This window comes from Haliotis rufescens, unplaced genomic scaffold, assembly GCF_023055435.1.
Source record: "Haliotis rufescens isolate VD_foot unplaced genomic scaffold, xgHalRufe1.0.p SCAF_13, whole genome shotgun sequence".
Taxonomy (NCBI): domain Eukaryota; kingdom Metazoa; phylum Mollusca; class Gastropoda; order Lepetellida; family Haliotidae; genus Haliotis; species Haliotis rufescens.
In genome coordinates this window covers 39,098,129-39,110,226 of record NW_025963813.1, presented here as the reverse complement: position 1 = coordinate 39,110,226, position 12,098 = coordinate 39,098,129, and the positions used below count along the sequence as shown (strand labels likewise).

General features: G+C 38.7%; 2 protein-coding genes across 2 annotated transcripts in view; both read right to left on the bottom strand.

Annotated features, from left to right (window-relative positions):
* Positions 1–4,589: 4,589 nt before the first annotated feature.
* The window catches only part of LOC124125351 (heparanase-like), a 94,445-nt gene continuing 86,936 nt past the window's right edge, over positions 4,590–12,098 (bottom strand). Inside the window, exons 9-10 of the mRNA XM_048394583.1 lie at positions 6,756–6,899; positions 4,590–4,823 (exon numbers count right to left, since the gene is read on the bottom strand). Coding sequence (XP_048250540.1) covers positions 4,643–4,823; positions 6,756–6,899 — 325 coding nt within the window. The 3' untranslated portion in view covers positions 4,590–4,642. The remainder of the gene's footprint in view (positions 4,824–6,755; positions 6,900–12,098) is intronic.
* LOC125378673 (heparanase-like) lies at positions 9,503–11,450 on the bottom strand. The gene is made up of 3 exons (XM_048394600.1): positions 10,581–11,450; positions 9,950–10,109; positions 9,503–9,701 (listed from the first exon to the last, which is right to left on the bottom strand). The coding sequence occupies exons 1-3, from the start codon at positions 10,810–10,812 to the stop codon at positions 9,647–9,649; spliced, it is 447 nt and encodes a 148-aa protein (XP_048250557.1). The 5' UTR covers positions 10,813–11,450; the 3' UTR covers positions 9,503–9,646.

Sequence of the window (12,098 nt, the reverse complement as noted above, 5' to 3'; positions counted from 1 at the left end):
GACCAATGAAAACCGAGAAGTAGAAATACCGGTAGACGCTGTTGCTTGATTGACAATGTCAATCAAGAAAGGGAGGAGCTTAAAGCTATCTTTCTCTCCCAGTAAATTCCGATGTCAAATAACGACGTTATTTGGACGGAAAAACGATGGTTTGAAAACGTCCAAATAACGTCGTTTTTCCGTCCAATGACTATATACGGAAAAAACAACGTTTTCGTGTTTGCAGTGTGATAACCGATCATCGAACTTTTTAATGTATAACTGTTGGTAAAAAATATTAAGAAATGTTCCTTTTAACAGAGTGTACCAAATTCTTTATCATGATTGAGGATTATTTGTGATTCTCTTTCTCGTTGTATTTTATGCAATACATTGCATATTGTTTGCTCATCTTCTAAGACATAACATGTTTCACAGAGACGTTGTTCCAATGGGGTTGGTGTATTTGTATATCTACCAGTTTCAATTTTTAGTTTGTGATTACTTAAACGAAGTTTTGAGAAATGTGACCTATGAGCTTTGTTTTTTGTAAAAAAGTAAGATAATTCTCAATACTTATAGATGACTTAACCAACCTGTATGTTCTTATGTTGCTGTTGGATAAATAGGAATCCCCTAATGAATGCGTGAACATATTTTTTCATTTGGACTGAAATTTATTTACAGTGGATTCATTACATTTTTGTATGTTTACTATTTCAAAAGTTTGTTATATTTCACCAAGCCAATATTTTGACCAGAAAGATTTATATTTGCTGAAAAGGCAGTTTTGAGAATGACATTCCTTGTGTTATCTATATATGACTTGCAATAAATTACTTTATATATTACTGGCACTAATAGCGGGTATATACCAAGTACTGCCGGACAGGCCTAGTAATGTGTTTTCTTGCCTTGGTTTTCTTTGTGCTGACTATTTAAAGACACTGTTTCTTTTTTTGTGATTTCCAAAGATATCGACAATAATAACAACTAAATTCTACTTTACACCAATCCTCTCCTCCTATTGCTTACACTTCCTTCCTCTGCATTTAACATTATATGGCGGGGAACAATTGATGCTCTGCAGCAATCTCTACTTGTTGGTAGAATGCACAAACTGAGGAAATGGAATGGGCATAAACCCATTCTGTCCGAGTCAGCTGTCACCTGAAGCCTGGCTACCCTACATTTAAAAAAAATGTTTGTAATTGTAAAATGTTTTGCCCCAACATAACAAAACCATTCTGTGTTACCATCACCACATAATCGTTTGATCAAAGAATTTGGTATCAGTGGCACATCAAATAACGCCACATGTAATATCAGTATGTTAAAGCATGCATCACTACTGTCAAAATGAGAGATATGACAGGATCCAGGACATGTGCCACCAAATCCTTGTCTCAAAGATTAACCAACATCCTCAAAACAATCAAAGAAGGACCTCTATTATTTTCTCAGAGACAGTGGTATATCGAATAATGCCACGTGCAATACCAGTATGTTAAAGCATGCATCACTACTGTCAAAATGAGAGATATAACAGGATTCAGGACATGTGCCACCAAATCCTTGTCTCAAAGATTAAAGTATTTGAGACAAGTGGAATTAATACCATGTGGATTTGCAAAACCTAGAGAAATTTGTTCGACTTTTTGCAATCTCAGAACCAGGTTCAATTCCGTCAAAACATTTGATTATCAGCGTAACGCACCACTGTCCTTACAGTGGCATTAAATTACTGGTATGAGGGAAATGAATGCATTTGTGTGTCCTGTATCAAGCAGAACTTGGCTTCCTCGTATTCACAGGGTAAAAGGTTATACTTCTCGAAAGATCCTGTTTCCCTGTCTTGAATTTCACAAATGTCTGTTGATGAATGGAGTTCATACGTTTCCTTAAACACACGGTCATTCCTAGAAAGTTGATTACAAGAATCAAGTGTTACTGAAGGCCATGTGGTTCTTCTAATTTAAGAAGGTCCTTGGAACCAAAAATGAGAAGTCATTAGATGTTTACGACAACCCTAGCAAACAGTGGTCAGCCTGGTTTTTAACCGATTGCACATGCTGCCACTGCTCACGTGTCACTGTAGTATCTCTGAGATCCGATTTGACTCGAATGGTGTAGTCAATAACCTGGTTCCTTGGTATGTGGAGTAAATAACACTGGTCGAACATTGAACCTTTTTGGATGCCACAGCTGGGATGTAGTACTGAAAGGATAAAATCATCACTTAGGACAGATTGAGACCTTTGACATAGGAAAGATTCAAACAAGCCCGGAGCACGATCATGAATACCAAAGTGAGTGAGTGAGTGAGTGAGTTGGGTTTAACGCCGCTTTTAACTGTATTCCAGTTATATCACGGCATGTCAGCTTAATGTGGGAGGAAAGCCCGAAGTGATGCAGGTCTCAGACGTTTACCACTTCGGTGAAACCCACGAGCACGGGTATGGTGCTGACAAACCTAGAAACATAATTGGGGCGAACCGGGATTCGAACCCACAATCATAGGTTTCTGGCGTGCCCAAGGGACGCAACTCTGCACAGCGAATCTGAATACCAAAGATGGTAGTCGATAGTGTCGATAATGTCCATCAGAGCAAGTAGTGCCACTCAAGGACTATAAGCAAGCCTGTCTCAGTTCTGTGGTGATGGCTGTGAGGAGTCGTATAAATTGTGTTGCTTGAGATGCTGCAAGTGTTTCTCGACTGCTCTCTTAATGAGCTTAGCTATAAAGCGCAGGTAAGACACAGGCCCATAAGTCTTGTGCTCATCTGGATCCAGTAAACGTTTCTTGAGAAATGTATTGATAATAGCATTACTGAATGTGAGAGGCATTATACCTTCTGCAATTGAGAATCTATGATGCAAGGTAGAAGAATGTCAACGTTACTCAGACCAACGTAAGGAGGAACTGGGTCTAGTATGCAAGATGTTGGTTTTGACCTTTTAAGAAGTCTGGTCCAGACTCGATTATTTACAGACCGCCGTCATATAGCTGGAATATTGCTGAGTGCGGCGTCAAACAACAAACCAACCAACCAAAACCAACCTTTTGAGAACTGTAGTGAGTGAGTTCGGTTTTACGCCGCTTTTAGCAATATTCCAGCAATATTACGGCGGGGGACACCAGAAATGGGCTTCACACATTGTACGGATGTCGGGAATCGAACCCGGGTCATCGGCGTGGCGAGCAAACGCTTTAACAAATAGGCTACCCGACCGCCCCTTTGAGAACTGTAAAGAGTTCAGACTCAGTAAAGGGTTTTGAGCATAGAAAGATGGTCTTGTTCTTGTAAATGACAAGGTTTGCCATTGTGGACGATGCCAGGTACAGAGTCTGTATTGGTGGTAGCATGTTATGAAACAAATCTGCAGATGACCACATAATCTGTTCAGTGGATTGAATATATGGTAAGTAAAAATCGTACAATTTTATGGATAAGAACTTCTGCTTTATTGCATGTAGTGAGGTGTCGATGTAGATTATCACACAGCCATTAAGCTGGAGTGAAACTTCAACCAGCAAGGGCCAGCAACAAGAAACAGGTTATATAACATTGCACTCAAATGTCCAGAATTTGTCACTGTTCAACGTCTTGAAAGAGGCACGTGCTCCTTTGTTGAAACCGGAAATGTGTTGGATGCCGGCAGGTTTCGGGTGTTTTGAGGTAGGTATTCCTTCTGCACTGTGCAAGTAGATGCATGTCGTTAAAGGCCTCAGATCGCCCGCATCATGCCGTCCAGACTTTTAGAATATGTCTCGTCACAAAACCCCTCGAACTTTCAAGTGCTGTCCTCAACAACTAATCACATTTCCGGGTACATCTTCACTGCAGCTGCTGATATTATATGAGCGCCTCAGTCGTTTGCTGCAACTGACAATGCCCAGGAATTAACCAACAACAATCTCTACAGCCACAAAACACTATGATTAATATGTGTCTATGCATTTCTTACATAAGCCTTCAGGTTTGCATTTTTGTCCAGAGTGTTTTATTTTCTTCTTTAATATATTAAGTAAAAAGTATTGATCTGTCATCTATTGGCTGTTACCCTTTTACCTATATGTCACAAAATGTGAAACAAGAATTAAATTTCGAGCACAGTCTTTTTCCAAACTGTGTTTGCCTGATAAGTACAACAATTGGAAGCACACCAACCAACTGGTGTTTCAAAAAATATATCCATGTTTTCTTTATTTTACGCCACCAACAACATTATTAAGCTTAATTTTAACATTTTAGTTTTAGATGACATCCGTCCCCATGTAGTTTCAAATAACATTGCCTGGAGCGTCAAACGACTCTTGCTCAAAAGTTGTTTGATCAAGGTAACAGCTTTCAGAGTGAATGAAACATCTGGTAGCATGTCCCTATTTGATAACGATTAATAAGCACAGGGTTATTGGATCCGCCCATTACCCAGCCTGTGAAATATGGAGGTAAACAACCGTCTTATGTCTTCTTTGAAACAGGAGATTTGTTTTGGAAAACCTTTTGTTCCGTAAATGTCAGTTATTCATTGGTTTGCTCAGTTTGCTATGTTTTTGTCTAACATATTTCAACACACGCCTACATTTTAAAAACACAAACATCATGGCGTTTCTGAAAAAACGTTTATTAAAACGTTGAGGAAAACAGTGCTGGTTCAATTATCCGATAATGGGACCATGGCTTTGTGGACGGCATGCCACTATGTTGGCGTCGGGAATGACGATGAACCCAAAAGAGTTTCCAGGTGCTCTCATTGTCCCAGTTCCCAAAGTTGTTGGTGTCATGTGTGGTATGTGGTTGTGGACAAGTTCCAGTGTCTTGCCATTGAGCTGTACCTTTCTGGAAAAAATAAATCAAAACTGTTTTATTTGTCAGCACATTATGCATTGATCATCTTTCTGTTCTTTCAGTCGCCGCGATTCGCTGTGCAGAGTTGCGCCCCTTAGGCACGCAAGAAACCTATGATTGTGGGTTCGAATCCCGATTTCTAGGTTTGTCAGCACCATACACATGCTCGTCGGTTTCACCGAAGTGGCAAACGTCTGAGACCTCCATCACTTCGGGCTTCCCTCCCACATTAAGCTGACACACCGTTATATAACTGGAATACTGTTAAAAGCGGCGTTAAACCAAACTCACTCACTCACTCATATCGTACTTCAAAGCCTAGCCAAGGGGAAGATGCACATTATATAAATTATTTGTTTCATATGGACCTGCAGTTTGTCCTGTCTCCATGGTGTGTGTGTATGCTCAGATAAACTTCAGCAACTCAACATACACTCACCAATGTGGTTTAAACATATGTATTTTCACAAAAATGTGAAAATGGATTTGAAAACAAGGGAAGCGTTTATGTTAATACCACTCCATTACACATAGGACATATTACAATAAATACATCAATGAAGGTTAGATGTAACAAATGAATTGTACATGTCAAGTTGGATGTGAATATATAATAAGTCTGTTTGCAGTTTATATTAAGCAATTCATTTAACTGAAATTTTGCCAGTTTTTAATATGACGTTTTGAAAAGAATCTAATATCAGAATTTGCTCTTCCTTATTCAAATACGAATTTCCGCATAACACTGTTTGTAAAAAATAACAATGTTGGTAAAAATACATTTCATTTCGAAGAACATAGTAATGTGTACACATAAAAAGGAAGTGTAAAGTATCTTCGGTATGATATCCACAGGGACAAGTTTTTGTGTCAAAGATATATCTATCATACTGATTTGCGATAAGATCGCTGCAGCCAAGCCTGAGGCGAATGTAAATAATTTGATATAATCTGCTTCCATACTTTAAATCCCAGTGTATACCATTATCTCCCATTACGTGAAGCAAATTCTTAAATTGTGTAACGGCCCCCGTCAGGTTTTCTGGTAACATATTCCACAGTTGTGTTGTAACTGGTATAAATGAATCTGTATAAGCTTTTGTTTTTTACACTTCGCTGTTTGAAGATTAGTTTTATCCCTTCAGTCATAATTTGTGTTTTCCGAAACTGTATTAAGAATAAGTCTACAAAGATATTTCGGGGAGAAATGGTTATTCATTTTGTAAAATATAACCAGTTTTGAACTGTATCTTCTGTCTTGTAATTACTTTCATTGTAAATCTTCTGATGACTCGTACTTTTGACAGCGCCAAATATGGTTCTGAGAGCATGTACTTTTTCCAATACGTAAGCTTGTTCATTGGTACAGTTGTAACAATAATCAAAAATTGCTAAATTAAATGATTTGTACATAGTTTCTAAGGTAGTTCGTAATAGACGATATTTATAACTTCTTAAACAATTAACCAGAGGATAACATTTCCTAACAATATCATCAATGTGCATTTTCCATGTACAATTGCTTTGTAAAGTAATACCAAGGTGCTTTATGACTTTGCACATCATCGATTTGTGTACCTTTCATATATAATTTAGGTTTGCGACTTGGGTTTACTTTAAGGGTAAATTGAATAGGTTAAGATTTTTCGGGACTAAATGTAACTTGCCATCTAGCAGCCCATTCCGAAATTCTGTCCAAGTCATTATTTAGACCATGAGCAGCTATATCAGGATCTCCTATGATCACATACAAAGATGTGTCATCAGCAAAAGGTCTTATATTACTCACCTATGTCTGTTCCTCTTATCATTATCCTCGGCATTTGACAACATTCACAATGAAATATTTTCTGACTCATGAGTTTGTGATACTTGAAAAATCATTAAGCACAATGGTTGAAAGAAAACAAATTATATACAAACTGTGATTTCAAATCTCCTCCCTCTGGAGTCAGCCAGAATATGTCCACGCTTTTGATGTTGAGATCCGATATGGTAAGGATTACGGGGTCACTATTTAGGTTAAGGGCATACACTGTGATACTGCCAGGCATGTAGTTGTACACGCTGAAACATAAACCGATGATGTCATAACAAATGTCAGTATATATGATATTTAGCATTACGTTCGTGAAATCCAGTTATTTGTTTTGCCAGTCACTGTTTTGTTTACCGTCCATGCAAATGACGGACATGACGTCATTTTGTGTGATCTGACGTCATTTGTTTGTTAGGTCACAATCGCTCTGTTCACACGCATAGTCACTATACTGAGATTCTGCTGGCAGCCACAGGATTGTCACGTGGAATAAAAACATTACATGGAAAAAGGGCTTTGTAGCTTGTGAACTCGAATGAAATGTATTCAGGACATATGCATATCCAAGAAATCTAGCCATTTGATTTGCCAAATTGCCATTTTGTGAATTTTCCGTACAATTCAGTTGGCGACATGTAAGGATGTCATAAGAGTCAATGAGCTGACAGCTTTTTGCAAAGGTGTAATTGTGTTGTTAATTTCAATGTTTGTGTCTATCTTAACTTTGATATAATGTTGTTGTTGTTGTGTTAAACATACATTTATTGCATGTAGAACATTTACACAATTAGATGAAATGCGTACCAGATCTATGAAGTTTACCTTGAATATTTTGGAATGTTGACTTTGTTTGAAAAGTATTTTGAAGTAGTGCTACGGAGGAGTTAGAAAATTGCTTTTCTGGGATCATCATTATTTGTCTCTGAAAAACCAAATTGTACATTTACTTTAATTAAATGTATCCATGTCTTCCAAGCATGTCCACGCACTACTTTTCAGTGGAGGTACGGGTCTCGTCTAGGGCACGACAATTCTCTGTGCAGAGTTTCATCCCTTGGTTTCGCAATAAACCAATGATCGTCGGTTCAAATCCCGAATTCGCCCCAATTTGTTTCTAGGTTTGTCAGGGCTATACCGGTGCTCGAGGGTTTCACAAGAGGTTTTAAACCTGCATCACTTTGTGCTTTGCTTCCATACCATAACACGCCGTGATATAACTTGAATAGTGTTCAAATTCGGCGTTGAACTGAACTCGATCACTCACTCTAATTCCTTGCTATAATGTTGGTTGTGTCTGTGATTTCTACTGTGATGTCATGGGTATTTCGTACATTGTTTGAAGGTTGGAAAATGTCTGTGTGCAATTTAGGTGAAAGCTTGTTAGTAAACTATTTCAACAGGTTTAGAATAAAGTGTGTGACTAAACAACTCACTTGTTAAGGTTCGTGCAGTGGGCATACATGCAGAGGTTGTTAGATGAAGATGGAACATCAAATACCTTGTTGCCAACAAGTCTCTTGTAAAGAAGCGTCAACCAGTAGTCCTGTCAAAAGGCATAATGGTGTGCGTCACTATAAGAGAGGCAATGTTGTCATTTAAGCTGTAAAATGTGTCTTGACATGAAAACCAGCAGTTGATGCTGTGATAGGATGATGCAAGTCAAACAACCTGCTCACCCAAAACCCATTGCAGTCGGCCTTTACACACAGGTACAGTTGAATTTTTATGATACGGCATTCCGACAACGGAGCACCGACACAATGACGTTGGCGATCGTTAACGTGACCTAAGGACATGTTTACAGTACATACATGTACGTATACTCACGGGGGTAGGGTTGTTGTTATTGTCAATAAGTGAATAATGCCCTCCGAAGAGTGACTGGCGAAGGACTCTTTTTAAGCCGTATTTTGCTGAAACACCAAGTTTATCAAGCCACCTGGAATAAGGATATGACAGTCAACATTTTTATATTACATACACACACAGTGATCCATTCAAAACATGCCACTTTTTGCATCATAATAAAACGAAATATAATTGTTTACAGTGAGTGAGTGAGTGAGTCAAGATTTAACGTCACATCGGCAATATTTCAGCAATATAGAATTGTTTGGCAGAGGCGCTTCAGACATCAGCAGCAGCGTCGTGTAATACCCGTGTAAACGTGAACTTCTACACGTCAAATCGACACGATTTACAATTATTTTTCATTATTTCGAGTTTCAACGGACCTAAGAACACCAATCATCACCACCTATCAAGCATGTATTGACAATCTGCATCTACATCAACGTATGCTAGCACTCCCTCGAAGGTGTTCTCGCTGACATCCGTATGCTGTATTCGATCTTTGATAGTTTTGTGTGAGCCAGAAAAAGTTTCAATCGAAATCAGAAAGAAATATAACTCTAAAATCAGTAAGATAACTAAAATGCTCACAGATTGCCAGCCACATATCTGTTGCCTATGCCAGGTGTGCCACCCCCATAACCAGACGAGGTCTCCCCTAGCCACGCCACCAGACCATGATAGCTTTGGATCGTACTCATCACTGTGTGTATTTCAGGTATAAGATGATCTATTATAGAATAGTTAGAAAAGTCTTTCAGTTTAGCGGTGTGTCCATCAAAGTAGTAACTGAAAAGATTAATAATTAACACAGCAATTCTCAACCCGTTTCTGTACATGCAACAATCAGCTGCACAAATGCTCCTTTCTGTCTTCATTCCTCTCATTATTTAGTCATTAGTAAATTCCCGTTCTTGTTGATATACACACTGTGATCAATTAATCTTTTCAATCCATCTTCCTGGAATTCTACTTACAAGTACAGCAGTTACTATCCCATTGCTACTTCCACCTATTATTTCGGAATATATATGTTGTCATCTGCAATATGTTGACTAAGTAAGGTGACCTTCAATTGTTACACGTGACATTAAAACTTTAGTGTAGTCAATGTCCATGATACTTCACCCGGAAGGAAGTACACTCACTGATGGATGGTCAAGACGTCTATGACACTGGCTCCACCATGGGACAAGAAGCTGGAAATGCACGGTCACATTGGAGAGTTGGTATGGACAAAGAAAGTACTTTTGCATTACCGTCGTTAGCATTTGTGCAAATAGCACATCTGATGTGTGATGTTTTTTCTAACATAGAGAATGCTTATAAGAGTACAAACTAGTCATAGATATGTCTCAATTAAGATTAACAACAACAATCTAGCCCTCATCACCATGCAGCTTATTCCCTCGTTGTACAGGGTGTGCAACGTGAATTTGGTACACACTTGTTAATGTACTTGTCTTTATAACCGGCTATGTCAGGTCCAAGGATGAGACTGTCCTTATAGGCCATTCCTTGAAGGACTTGTTTTAGTTCCTTGTAGTCGCTTCCCAGCTGAACATCACTGACAGTAGTATTCCAGTGACGATAGTACAAGTTTGGTTCTCAATGAAAAATATGTACAGTGATAATAAATACATCAAGCATGACAGGAAAACCTGTATCAATGGTGGTACATTTGTCGCGAAGTGAATAAATATACAAACTACAGTCAAACACTGTTGTACTCGAAGTATTAACGTACGCCCCTTTAACCTGTACACAACGGTATTTGACTGTATATTAAATCGTTCTTCAAGTATTAACACTGATGACAATATGCATGAAGCAGATAATCCTCTATTTATACGTTATGTTTGTCTATTATTCAAAGCCGCAACTTTACAGCAATATAACAGTGGGATGAAGGTAATCGGATCAGACAGGCTAGGCTGTTGGAGTACGATATGAACGCTCGCAGATGAACAACCTGACCACCGATCTTTCTTGGTCATCTCATACAGGTCTAAGTTGTTGCCCACAGGGATATTATTTAGGTGTGGTTGATGCGACATACACATGGCTTCAAAACCTACCATTTCCCAGTTCAATCCCTGCAAAAGTGTATCCTTTGTCAGAGGAATACTTGAGCAACTGTTTAGCATTTGATGGGTTCCACTTAGTTCCATCGCGGAGCATCAGGTTGAGACCAATCACCAGTTTTAGCCCAATCTTGTGAACATACATGTTGAGATCATCCCAGGTGTTTACTGAAAATATGTGTTTCTCAATTTGCGTATGTTCTAATAATACGTTGTTCACGTTCATAAGTTTCAATAATGAGTCAAGGCATACTTGCTCATATCTGAATCTTAAAGCGTGACGGATGGAATAAGATTATGTAAATAAAGAAATCCATCAGTCACATGGTTATTTGATACAGTGTCAACCAGCAACCTCGGCAAAGTTCTCTGTCAAGCAATGTCCGGATTAACTAATTATGGGAACAAAGTACTGTTCCTTTCTATACAGGTGAGCATCTTCAGCTGCGATGTTCGGAAAACGCGATTTCAATATTACCACGGTCCGCACAAATTAGGTTTCAATGTACAGCAAAATATATAACTTTTATTGTAAGTCAGATGTCCCTACAGGTATAATTCAATCCAACCTTCAGAACCCACTGTGCATAAAACTTCGGTCAAATTTCCATTTGTACAGAGAAAACCAACAGCTGTGGTAGTTTGATAGAATGACCAAAAAGCTTATTCAAAATGAATCGACTCTTGTTGGAGATTGATTATATATTTAGTTTGTATCAGGTAGCCCGGTGTAGCCATTATGGCCTCTGTAGTACCTTTGGGAAGTAGAGTGAAAGTCATTTTTATAAGCTTTTTTTCTAGGAAGATATAACGATCTTATACAGCTATCACCTGGGAGTTGGAACTGCTGCCCAGTGGCTATATTGTGAGTCGTGTCAAACACCATGGCGTCCACTGATGAGCCTCCGATTCTCAGATACCCCGGTGCTAAAGCTTTTCCAAGAGCCAGCAGTTTTGGAGAGCTGTTAAAACAGGGAAGTTGTTAAAAATATACTGATGTTCAAATTATAGTGCCTTAGTGAGTTATATTTTATGCGTCTTTAAGCAATACTCTTGCAACATCACGACGGGGACACCAGAAATAAGTTTCACACATTGTACCCATGTTTCGAAACAAACCGGGACCTTCAGCATGACACTTTAACTTACCACCAGCCTACCCGACAGCCCGGTCAAATTAGAAGCTGTAAATATCGTGAAGAAACAATTGCTAACCGATAATAGCATCCGTAGCTTTGCTATGGCACTAGACACTGATGAGTAAATGCATACTTTAGTGTATAATCAGTCTAGTTTGATACATCACTTTTACCCATTTCTTATGTCGCATGCATGATGGCTATTTCAACGCCATGTTATAACGAACTCACGGATATTACGAACATAATTTTTAGTCCCCAGCGTTTACTGCCTAGATGTATGTATGTTTTTAACGAAAGACGGTTATAACGAACTTAAAGTTGTGGTCCATTTGAGTTTGTTATAACTGTAGGTTACGGTATCCTGAATCGG